Below are 13,264 nucleotides of genomic sequence, written 5' to 3' on the forward strand. Positions count from 1 at the left end.
GACGAAATCGTGCGAAGGGCCTGACGGTATTTTCAAGTCTCACGTGGCAAAGTGCCATAAGCACTGACGGAGGTTGACTGCCGTGGCGACCCGCGATACTCTTTTTACTATTCCGTCGAGTTCCCCCTGGTAGGTTCTTTTATTTCGCGATTTCTCTCTCATTTCGCTGACACGAGAGCACCGACTCGCCGAGACACGGTCGAACTTGGACCCGGTCGCTCTGCCAATTTGACGGGATTATCGCGGAAGTCCCCGATCTTCCGATAAGCGACATAACAGCTGCCATTATTAACGCTCCCGATTATAAAATACCGCAGTACGTTGTGGTCTTTCATTTTTTTATTTTTATTTATTTACTTATTTATTTTTGAAAAGATATATCTTTGTGTTTCTCACACTGTCTTTTTTCTTGTGTTCTGCATAATGAACGATGCAAGTTGGATCGCAAACTCACGTTTCATGACGTAGAAGATTCCGTTGGATGTCTCATACGATAGGATCAAAACGTTGATTGCGCACGAAACACCGCTATAACGTGTATCACTCGAAAGCACGAACTTTTTTCTCAAAACCGATCGATCAGAATCCGGACAGGATCATCCCCGGCCACCACGATGAGTCGGGTCAGGGTACACGAGTGGTACGACTTAAAGTCCTCTTAAGCAAAACTAAACTTCGGTCTTGCCTCGACATCCCGGTATCACGTATCCCCCCACCATCCACTTCGTTTTAGTCGTGTGGGATTTACGTGTACGGGGAGTAACGCGAGTTTCCCACAGCCTGCTGTCACAATCGCGCGCACACTAAAATTACTGTAGATTATTCTCTTGACGATTGTCCGTTAAATTGTCGTATACCCTTTCGTTTTTAAGAGAACATTATTGGCACTGCATTTTCGGAAACATGAGCTCGGATTAACGAAGCCGCTCCACGACTTGACAAACGCAATATTTTAATATGAAATGGACTTATCGATTAAATAAAAAATTACCACCTACATTAATCGTCCACATCAGTCTCCAGTCGTCTCGAGTTTGCTAAGATGACACAACAATCTGCGTTGCGCACAAGATATCATGCCAGAGTGCTCCTGAGTCATTACACGATGTGCTGATTCGTAAACTCGGCAGGATTATCGAATCACAAACGCATTTCGTTCGTCGCGTTATTATAACTGCGTTCTCTTTCAACTGATACCAATGTTTGACAGATTGTTTATTGCATCGCACATCTCAAAATATCACGAAGAGACAGAGAGGAAAAGAGAGACAATCAGCAATAAATGGAGACATCTATTCATCGAGAATCATTCGGGAGAGATGTAATATGAATCATTCAGTAAAACCGCTTTGTGAATCACGAATAGAGTGAGACAAGATCCCTGGAAAAATATAATACAATTTTCGAGCAGTTACTGAATAGTTATGTTAATTTTTTTCTAACAACTAAAGAGTAAAAAACTTCTTTGAATCACAATTAAGATGTAACCCTTTCCCTGCAGTTACTACGCACAAAAGATGCGGAAAATCTGAACCCACTCACTGAAGGGAAACGGAGCAGAAAATGGACAAAATTATCAATTACTTAATAATCAAGTTTACTGTTCATAAAATGAGTAGGTTTTCCCTAGTAGTATTTTGTTTCTGTGCATGGTTCCTAATTGGAAAATTTTTATGCTAATGAGAGCCATATAGCGCAGGAAATCTTTGTACATTACGTAATTCATATTTTCATATTTTTCGTCTTTTACGTGACATTTCACAACCATCAAATGACATATACCTTCTATTCATTCTTGCAGTTGTACTACTTTATCAGGTTCGGAGCTGACATGACAATTTTCATCTGTATTATTGTCATCAGAATAATCTGTTCTCATCGCAATGAAATTTGTATTATTAACGTATAGATAACTGTATACATTTCTACTAGGAATTGTAAAATATCAATTAACTCTTCAATTATAGACGGTTCTACAATCGAATCGATTTCTCTTTTTAAGAATTTCTTTAAAGATTCTTCGAGCTATTTGAAGTTATGCTTTTCGTCGATAATTTTACATGACCTCGTCATTGGCAAACTTAGTATAATTCGGAATTTGATTTTTTATTCATTTTTATTTATAATGCATAGAAGAAATATTTGTCGAGAAGTCGTCCGGAAAGTCCCGCTTGGAAAATTGCAAATGAAGATTCGTCTGTAATTTATGATCCGAGATCGTACATAATTCTGTTAATATCGATCGAATAGCCGCAATGTCCGGCGATTGGGAAAAATATCAAATGGGAAATATCGAGTTTCTACACATGTTCAAACGCTTAAATCGTCTTCACCTATCCGGTCACCCGGGCGACTCGTGTCCCAGCTGCGGCTTGCGACCTTTCTGATCCTTTTTGACCACCGATGGACAGCTACGGATATCCAAGCGATGCATCCGGAGCGAGCCACGATCGAAATTGCGTTTAATCGGAAATCGAACAGATCGCTATACAACGCGAATGATTGCATTCATTTAACTTTATGTACAGGGTAGCTGCTTTTTAGAAAGTGTCCTTTCTGTTTCTTAATATCGAATGCTTTCTGAGAAATTTTAGTAAATTAATCGTTTCATTAATTGTATGCTGACTAATGAGAGATCTGATATTATTGAATTTTCATAATACTTTTAAAGTTAAATTAAGCAGATACCTATTCTGAAATTTTTTTCGAATGCAATATTGTTTTTTCGTTTACTTAATAATTATGTTACAAATATTGAATTTATTTACATTAAACAAACCGTAAACTAAAAGAGTTGACTGCCCTTTGCTCAAAGAGACGTTTATCTTCGAACGTTCGAAAAATAAGAATTATTCAGGAATTTTTTCTGGAAAAATTCTACATCGAAAATATATTTCCACCTGGAAAATTTCTCAAAGACAAATTCAACCGAGATTGATTTCAAACTGTCCACATATACTCAATACATGTATATCGAAGACATATACTTCGGATTTTACGAAAATTTAACAAAATAGCGTCAGTACAAATTAGACGTTGTGTTTTGTTCATCGAGAAATCAGCTTTTTACATAAAAAAAGTATTAAATCTTAAAATTTCAAGAAATTCGCGATATATGTCCTCGAAATACATGTATTAAAGATACATGGAGCTACAACTACATTTTCGACTGTAGAAGCTCGTAAATCTTCCAACTGTGTGCATCTCCGTATTATTAAAATACTTATACATCAAAAATGCACCTATTGCAATCACTTTCTTATGTCTAAAAGCGCCGTTGAGACGAAAAGGGTTGAGGAGCGTGATTTATGGGTCGGTGAACGTGGCTTAGGCGCGCGTGTGAAACGAATAGATCGGACTATTTTCGAGTCACTCTGTACTCGCGCTCCGGATTCTCATCTCGTTGGCGGAGCGAGGCAAGGTGAGGTGTGGGTGAAAAGAAAGCAAGAAGGAAAAACGGTGTAAAGTAAATAGGAAGGCGCGTAACGCGTCGCGGCAGCCGCGAAGGGGCGTGCCGCTTCCTCGAGCGATTTGTAGAGAGAAAGATTTGTTCGTTGCCCTTGGTGAACGTGATCCTTGCTCGGGATCCTGCCGGCGGCACCCTTCCGCGGCTCACGTAGCAGCAGCATCGTGAGGATTCTCGCGTCTCCTCTCTGGGGCAGCTGTCGCGACGCAGTGTCGTAAATCTTCCGATCGCACCAAGATCTACGTCGAAACTTTATTTTCAAACTCTTTTTTTTTTCTCAAACGCCGAATTACGACTGTCATGCTTGAGACGAGACGTCGTGTTTGAATTCGTTCGATTAATTACCCAAGTAGACAGGTGTACGTGAATTTGGCAATAACTTTATTAGTCGATTTGTGGAGGTTGTATACTTTATAAGAGTGGTTTATATTTATTACATACGCACAGAAGAGATTACTTCTGGGAAAAAAGCGATTACTTACTTTACTTTCCTCCTTTCAAAGAATGGTTTGACAGAGAATATTTTTTTGACTGTAGTCTTAAGATGCCTGTCGCAAATTTTAGAAAAGCTCATGTACCAAAAGAAGGATTTATTCTCTTCATAGTGTAAAATTTTACCGAAGAAGGATAAGCGAATTTTTGTTAAAATATTCTTGGTTAAAATATTAAATTTACTAGGATTGTATTTTAAATACATTTGATACTTATGATTTGATGTTTGACAGATTCACGGATATACAATTCTAGGTAATTTTGAACAATTAAAGCGTTTGTAAATATGAAATTTAATTAATTATTTTACTATATAATATCCGTGCTTTGGTTCTTATATACTCTACCTAATTCTTATCTGTTTCCATTGTCTTACGTGGTGATAATCATGAAAGTCTATTTGGGTAGGCTCGAGGGGAATACATCGTTCTTCAGGAGTTACATCCCTTTCTGCGAAAAGTAATTGTCTTTGGCAATAATGTGAACAATAGAATCGCATAATTTTATATCGCGGAATGTAGCCGAACTCGTTGGAAGATCGATCAAGTCAATCCGCGAGTCATATGGAAGCGAGCGTACACCATGACGCGCGTACATATGACGGTAGTAATAATAGTAATTCATGAATGGTTCGGTCGCGACGGCCAATAATAGCGCCATCGTAACGGTGGTAGCGATAATTGAATGAACCGCGCACACGTCTTACAACATCCTGGCACGTGCGTAAACAGCTCTTAGGTAATTCAGGACGACGCTTGTCCTCTGATATTCTTATATACGTATTTATGTGTGTGTGTGTGTGTGTACACACACACACACACACACACACACACACATATATATATATATTTAGTATCAGCGCAAAACGTTCGTAAATTATCCTTCCAAATTCAAACGGTAATTCCCGTGAAGTGAAAAATACATTTAACGTCGATTCCCGTTGACTTTTGCCTTACAATTATTCTCCGACCTATACTGCGAAAAAAATTTAATATTTGCTGGTATAATCACATAATAAAATAATTGTAATTGGGAAAACCATTTCTGTAATAAGTGTCACTATAATGTCAGTGATAATATATATATTGTTGTTACTACTTTTCTGTCAGGACAACAAAAAGATATAATTGGCGACAAAAATAAAAATAATTCTTGGTGTGATTTTTTTCTTTCAAAATTGCTGTTGTGACTGTGCGTTTGTTTTTCAGATGCAACTGCCTTCTAGAAGCGCTGAGCTCTTAAAACTTAGCGGCATGAGTGAAACTGACTCGCGCGCGCGTCGCGTTTGCGTCTGGCAATTAAAATTTTTATCAGCGAAACGAAATCCTAGACACCGACTTCCCCCTCTAGGAATAGTTGACGCGTCATCTTTTACAGCGTCATAAAATCCGCGGGACACAGAGAACGGCTTTGTCTCGCGACTCTCGAAAGCTACGCGAACGTAAACGTGTCCAAGAGAATCACAATGTATAGGGCATTGAATTTCTCATAGACGGAAAATAGAGAAAGGAAGGAAATCTTTCGTTTACGTTTACGCTCTCCTTTGTTTATTGTCCCGGCTAATAGCGTCGAGCAATTCGATAGTAATTTGTCCGCGGGCCGTCGAAGCGTTTTACATCTTTTACATGTAAAAAATAGACTTTACCTGGGATTTTTTTATAAAACGTGTTACCTGGGAATTTGTTTTTAAAACGTGTTGTTTTCGAGATATTTTTCGATACATTTTGCGCATTCTGTATATAAGTACAAAGAAATATTAAAAAATAATGTTTGTCAAAAATGTATTTAAAATTTTGAGCGCGTTTTTCTCGAAACCAACGTACAAGATTTCTAGAAGACTATTGAACTGATTGACTTCAAACTTTTCTCATATTTAAAATACATGTATATCAAGCCTATAATATATTACGAATTTTTTGAAAATTTTTTAACTTTTGGTGCATATTTTACGATTGTGTAATACTTGCTACTTTAATGGAAAGTAATCAAAGAGAATTGAGCATTGCAAAACTAAATGAAGAACAAATTACTATATTTTTAATATTAAGATCGACTTGTTTAATTTTCTTTTGAGGCTTTATTCGACCTAACTTTAAGAAGTTTATTCTACATCAATGAATATGTAGATACATGATGTTAAAAGCCAAGAAAAAGAATAGGGGAAACAATTTTCTAACACCTTCCGCATTCAGATTCTTCGGTTAGAATAATTGTGAGATAATTCATTCTCGAAAGAAATATCAATTTCAGCAATGACGGAAGGATGAAGGTTTACTGTGTGTGAAAGATCATGCGGGTACCGTAACACAATATCGAGATAAATTCACTACTGCTCAGCGAACAATTTATCTGCATTCACGCACTCGCATTACACCTGCGATACGATAAAATCAATTCGCGTTTCTGATAAAACAAGAAATTGGATTGATGTGGCAGAGAATACAGTCTTCATCTTTTTGCGTAGCAACTTTTACAGAGTGTATCATTATCGGATTAAATATTAGTCGAAATTGACAGATGCACAATAACGATGCCTGATTACTGTTGTTTCGTTAATTTCTTGTTAAAAGCATATATATTTTAGATATTATAGATATTGAATTATTTGATTGGTTAAAATCGTAGGAAATTCAGAATATCAATTTAGACGATCGATTTAGTAGGTGCTTTTGCATCCCCTTTTCTCACGATAGTGTGAGAAAAGGGTCGTGCATGTATCGATTCGAAAGACGAAGATGTCAATGACGATTACGGAAAATACCTCGTGTGAATCATCAAAGATATCGAAGAGAGATATTTCGAAAATATCGACGAATGCGGGTTAACGTAAATTCCGACTCGAATCGTCACAAATACACGACGTAATAAATGACACGTGCGTTGCTATCTTTTTCTCTTAAGAGAGTTCTAATGCTACCTTCTAGTGAATCGGTATTTTATTAAGAATATCGTTTAAAATGGTTACAAAAATAATTTCCCAACAGTGAGATGAAATTCATAAATGTCATAACAATATGCAGAGATTTTTTTTATTTTAAAAATAACAAAGTAAGATACTCGTTGGATATCGATAAGTGAAAAAAGAAATGAATAAAATTCGTTCTTTTTAACGATTTAGAAACGTTCTTTTGTTAACAATTAGAATTTTTAACGATTAAAAACGTTCTTTTGTTCACTAGAAATATCTTAAAATTTGATATAAAGCATCTACGGGAATTTTCATGTTCACTCGCGTACAAAATCGATCGTTTTACGAACCTTTGCTGACTGTAGACCTCTTAGCAGAGCCCGCGGGGGAAGAAAGGGCAGAAGCAATTAGTCCCCCTAGACAGGAAAGTGATTTCGGCACGGTCGATTTCTCCAAAGACGTGCACTTTTATCGAGTTGGCGATACTTGACACATTTTCGGCGGTGCTTCGAGTTTCCTCGTCATTCCCGGCCCGATTGTCGCCCTGACACTTCGCGCTTTTAATTCTAGCCCGTCGGATCAAAGTCGAAATAAAGTCTGTCGCGAGATCTCATTTTTTTCACTTTTGTCCACTGCGAAATTTTATTATTTGATTAACGTAACATTATACGTTAACGGCTCATTTTAATATGTCAATACAAATCACGATTTACAAATAAAATTTACAAACAATTTACAAATTGTTCACCGCGCACTTTAATACTTTCCACTACATAACTGCAATCGATATAATTATGTGTGTGCGTTATTGTTATATACCGAAATAATTATCCCCGCTAAACTAACAATAATCTTATAGAATTCATTTCTTCTTAGAACAGTCTTTCCCAGTGTAGATCCACATTTAAACAACGCGATTCAAATCGCTATAGTTTTCGCAAGTGAAATGATGTCTCTCCCTTTTCTTTTTCTCCGCATTTATCATGTGCATTTACTTATTGTAATTCGTGCGAATCATACATTTTTCTTTTCGTTTCCATTGGCTACGTTTGTTTCCTCAATCGACGAGATGTTGTTCTCTCGGCAAACTGCTTCTGCTAGTTTTCAAATCTAGTGCACTGATTTTGTTAACGAGATTTTGTTAACGAGATTTACACAGTTGAACGAATAAAAAAAGTCACTTTGTTTAAGAAGACACCTAAATCCCAATCACAGTCTCGATGAGTTTGACATAATCAAACTCCGGAATGTTCGCGGAGGACATAATCCGACACAAAGAGCCTTTACTGTCTTTTCCTTCGTGTTTCCTGAAAGGCTCACATAATTCGCTGTTTCATAAGCCGAGAAAACTATATAGACTTTCGAAGTTCTTTTTCATTATCTCCCGACTTTTCGCCCCAAGTAACTCACCGCACGTCATATAAATCCGCTTCTGAGTAAGACCAGAAGATTAACTCCCAAAACATGATCCTTTGTACAATAACCTTCTCTGTCACCTGCCTTTTGTCCGCGGTGTCAGAATTCGCAGCAAAATCCACAGTTTGACAATGGCGAGAAATTGACATCGCTCGATCAACTACACATTGTGGAGTCTTCGCATACAACGTTTACCGTACACAATTCGAGACAGTGCAGTATCACGAGACAATTCGTACAATGCAGTCTCGTTCCTCTTGGATCTTGCATGACGCTTAGATGCTTGAGCCATCTTGCATAATGCCGAATTGCAGATAACTATTAATTGCACGCTCGCGATTTCCGAGCGGTAATCACGACGCGTTCTTCCGCCGGCGGTACCGGCGGAAGTACCAGCACAAGTATCGCGGCGGAGATACTGCTGAAAGTACAGCCGACAACGCAGAACGGCCACTCCAGACATCAAGATACGCGGCCGAGATCTCGATTCTTCGGCCGACGAGTCCCGCACGCGTGTACGCACCTACGTGATCAATTGGTTGCTTTGTGACCGTAACACGTGTGCTTCATTAAACGGCACCGCGCGTATTTGGGCGTACAACTAGATGCACCGTGCACGCCGGACTCCCCACCAACCATGGACCAACAGCAGTCGGTCGGATCTGTCGCCTCTGCTCTCACCTCCCGCTGCGCGCCTCTCTCCTTCGCACCTTCATACATCTCCCTCCTTCCCCTCCCTTTTTCATTTTCTCACTCTCTCCCCTCCCCTCTTTTTCTTTCACACGCCTCTAGTTTCAAGGGAGAGAAAGAGAGAGACAGAGAGTTGGACGCGATGTACATTCTTATTATTGAAAGGGTTGTATCTATCTATACGTCTCGGTATATCGTCATCCGTCATTACTCTCTCTCTCTCTCTCTCTCTCTCTCTCTCTCTCTCCATCGATGAAGTCACGTGTTTACGTATATATTATTGCTTATACATTGCTATATATTTTTTCCACAATTTGTTCCTTAACAGCTTTCGTTCTTGGAAGAAATTTCTGCCGCTTTCTCGCTTTGGAATCCTCATCTTGTTCTCTGCTTCGTTCTTTCTACACTGTCCTCTGTAAAATGTGCGTGTAAGCGACACGCAGTCGCACAAGGCTATAACTTTCACTCATGTACCGCACCAGAACGAAACTATATTCCTGGATAACGCCTCTCGCTTCTCATTGGTGCAAACTCCACGACTTCGACCACGCCCACATATCTATGTAGACATCCCCTCCATATCTGCGAAAATTTATAATATATATATATCTGTGTATATATATATATATATATATAAATATATATATATATGTATATATATATGTATATATATATGTATATATACTTTACGGATTTCCCTCTGCGTCTCTCCGACACACTTCTCCACTTTCGTATCACCCCGCGAGTATCTTCTCGATTTCGCGCTCATTTTTAATAAGGGGATGCTTTAACGCAAGACCGATCATAGATTTTAAGAGCGATGAGTTAGAACTTGCTGTTGCAAATTTTCATTGAACCCAACTTAATTCTCGAAATTAGAGGAGAATATAACAAATATCGGAACTTATCCAGACTGTACTTTTTATAAATTCATATTTGTATGAGGCACTTAACACTAAATGTAACTAAATCATAGAAGTTAGTAAATCATAGAGTTACGTTAAATACAACTGGAGCACTAAGACAGGTTGATACAATTCTCAGAATTTCGACATGAAAATTTTTCAGAGAAATAACTTTCGTGTATATGTCTTTCTACCAGGAATGATCCTACAAGCTATGTTGCGCATTAATCGATTCTTCCACTGAAATAATTGGCAGATAAACAATAAAAATTAATCGATCGTTATATATATAATTAAGTATAAAATTTCGTTAATTGATAAAATTAATTATTAATCAATATATAATAAATTATATTAGTGTGATTAAAATTTGATTAATAATTTCATCGATGAAATTGATAAAATTGTAATTTTATATATGATGATTAATTAATTTTGAAGATTAATTGATTTGCCGATTATTTTGGTCAAAGAAATCTTTAATCGATTAATAACCAACATTAGTTGCAAACCGTATCTTTTTTTGCCAACCAAAATATGAAATATCGATCTCATTCGTAATCAATCTATTTCATCCGTTGATATACTTGAACATTTATTATTACAAATTATTTTTATTACACACGTAAAAACAAAGTAATATCATTCAGAAAACTTCATTCTAACATATCATTTCAGTTTATATACTCACAATAAAGGATATAAATACGAAATTTCTGCTTTTAATAAAGTTTTAAGGACAAGTACCAATGTTCTGAAGGAAAAAAGCATTTTGCAATTTCTTTTCGCAATAATTACGTAATCAACCTATCTCTTGGGCAACCCCGCCTTCTAGCTGACTCTATTTATTTATACAATTATCACATTCCGTAGTTTACAGACACGTTTGTAGTCTTCAGCGCATTTTTCATGCTATGTTAAACACAAAAATATGTTGCTTCTCTCATAATTTTCTTTTGATTTTTATATATCTGTCTTTGTTATTTGTTTTTATTTATCATATTCACACTTATCTAATACTGGAGCAAGAATTAAATTTTTACGGACCCTTTTTTCTTTTTATAAATTTCACTGACAACGTTTTCATGTTTTCGTAGAACTTGCGTTTACAATGTTACCATAAAAGATATTTTCGGACATGTTCGGATATCCTCAGATGTCACTTAACAACAATAATGTAAACATTTACTCCACGTATGATAAAAACGAACAATAGAGAACATTTCTTTGCAAAAAATTCCTTTAATTAATGATTACGCTATAATAGACAGGCACACAATTTTTACAAAATTTTCGAGCCTTTTCTTGCAGAAGTATGAATGTTCATATAGCCAAAATCCACGAAATACCTTTGGCAATTATTCGGATAACACAATAAAATCTGATATGATATTTATTTAAAATCATACCATCCTATACAAAACAAATGTCCAAAATATATCCTAGAAATATCCCAAAGATGTTAAACATTTTTGGGATCTCTCTGAGATATATTTTGAACATTAAAAATAATTATAAAAGGAATTTAAACGAGGAATTTTATATAAGCTGTTATTAATTAGAATTATATTACGTTTTTGTTATGCTTGCAATTTTTCGTTGCAATAAAATATTAATATTGCATCATGCTATCTGAAAATAAAAAATTTCGATTTTGATTTATAAGTAGAAACAGTAACGTAGACTTTAGAACTGTATATATTAAAATTATTAGTACTATTAATTATATTAATAATATTTGTTAGAAAAGTTTGTCTCTTATGTCAATTAAATAAATCAAATACAAGCCGAGTATATTCGGGTGTAGACTCGTGTACATACATCTATGGACAACTATTCGTGCTGGACTACATTTGAAAATGTCACCCCAGTGCTCTCTCTCTCTCTCTCTCTTTCTTTCTCTCTCCCCCCCGCCCTCTCTTCCTCCCTTCATTCCCTTCTCTTCCTCTCTCTCCCTCTTCCTCTTCCATTCCTTCCTTCCTTTAAGACGATTATAAATAATTATGAATAAAATTCATTTATTTATAATAAATAAATAGAATAAAGTAAAATTCTTTTATTTATAATCAATTGATGATTATAAATAAAAGAACGAACTATAGGTGCGTTCGGGGAACTCGCTATTAGCACTATTCAGTGCTACCGTGTCATTCTATCCTTGTTACATATCTAAGGAACGATAAAGATAGAAGAACGCGGTAGCGTTGGTAACGTGTTCCTATGATTCTAGCTTTATAGAGAATTCACATTGTCTCCAATGTACGACATGTAAAGAGTCATCTACAATAGAGAATCGTACGCCGCAGCAATAAGAAATTGACTTATCACAATTGATTATTCTTGTAAAAATCCAGTATGATTGGTCAATTTTTTACTGCTACGATTACTGGACGTGTATATCTGTCCTTTCATCTTGGCTTCACTCTGCACAAACCGCGCAGTCTAGTATCTATTGAAAATCTCTCTCGCGCGCGCAGAATTTTGACGAAAACGCAATCGTAGTCAAACTCTGATTAGAGTAATTCTACCCAGGTCGAATATTTTATTAGTATATTTCAATAAGTAGAAGGCAGTATTAGGCTGAGTTCCCACTAAGCGTATCACGCGTCGCATCACAAGTTAACCAATCAAATCGACGCGACGCGCTACGAACAACGCGCTTGTTCCAATGGAACGATTTGATTGGTTCTCGAACGCATGGACTGTCTCAGCTCTGAGGTAGTGCAGCCCATACGCTCTCATGCGTTCGAGAACTAACCTAACCTAGGTTCGAGAACCTTACCCGAGTGCTCTCCCTCTCATTTTATCTTACTCTCGTATCTCTGTCACTCTAACGCTGCGTTTCATGCGCATCATGCGTGGAAACGGAACGCACTCTTAACCGATTGGTTATTCCAACTGAATTGACCAATCATATCTGTCAATTCTGATTAAGGCTCCTGGGGAGTCGCATCATCCATCTCTTTTTAATGACGTCAGAAGCGAGAAAACGCATGCTAAAAATTCCTGCAAAATACGTCGAGATAAACAGATATATCCATAAAACGACATTTGCGATCGATTAAGTACACCTCTAAAATACTCCGTACACTTTCCTTTTGTTCTAACAATCAACAGATAATTATAAAATAAATGTGACGTGCAATCGTCTTTTTTAACCTAGTTTCCTCATTATCTTGTCATATTAATTTCCCGATTATCTATTGATTTTTAGAACAAAAGGAAAGTGTACGGAGTATTTTAGAGGTGTACTTAATCGATCGCAAATGTCGTTTTGTGGATATATCTGTTTATCTCGACGTATTTTGCAGGAATTTTTAGCATGCGTTTTCTCGCTTCTGACGTCATTAAAAAGAGATGGATGATGCGACTCCCCAGGAGCCTTAA

The 13,264-nt window shown here is 36.8% G+C and overlaps 1 protein-coding gene across 2 annotated transcripts in view; it reads right to left on the reverse strand.

Annotated features, from left to right (window-relative positions):
• Positions 1 to 8,976, reverse strand: part of LOC116848324 (single-minded homolog 2) — a 50,163-nt gene extending 41,187 nt beyond the window's left edge. Inside the window, exon 1 of one of the 2 annotated variants that reach the window (XM_032824275.1) lies at positions 7,217 to 8,976. Coding sequence is in view for 1 of the 2 variants with exons in the window: in XM_032824273.1 (XP_032680164.1) it covers positions 455 to 461 (7 nt within the window). In the remaining variant the exon portion in view is untranslated. Of the gene's footprint in view, positions 1 to 454; positions 683 to 7,216 lie in introns of those variants that run through there. The other variant, XM_032824273.1, reaches the window with a different exon arrangement.
• Positions 8,977 to 13,264: the final 4,288 nt, after the last annotated feature.

This window comes from Odontomachus brunneus, unplaced genomic scaffold (assembly GCF_010583005.1).
Source record: "Odontomachus brunneus isolate Ranch 3 - 2012 unplaced genomic scaffold, Obru_v1 Obru_scaffold_093, whole genome shotgun sequence".
Taxonomy (NCBI): domain Eukaryota; kingdom Metazoa; phylum Arthropoda; class Insecta; order Hymenoptera; family Formicidae; genus Odontomachus; species Odontomachus brunneus.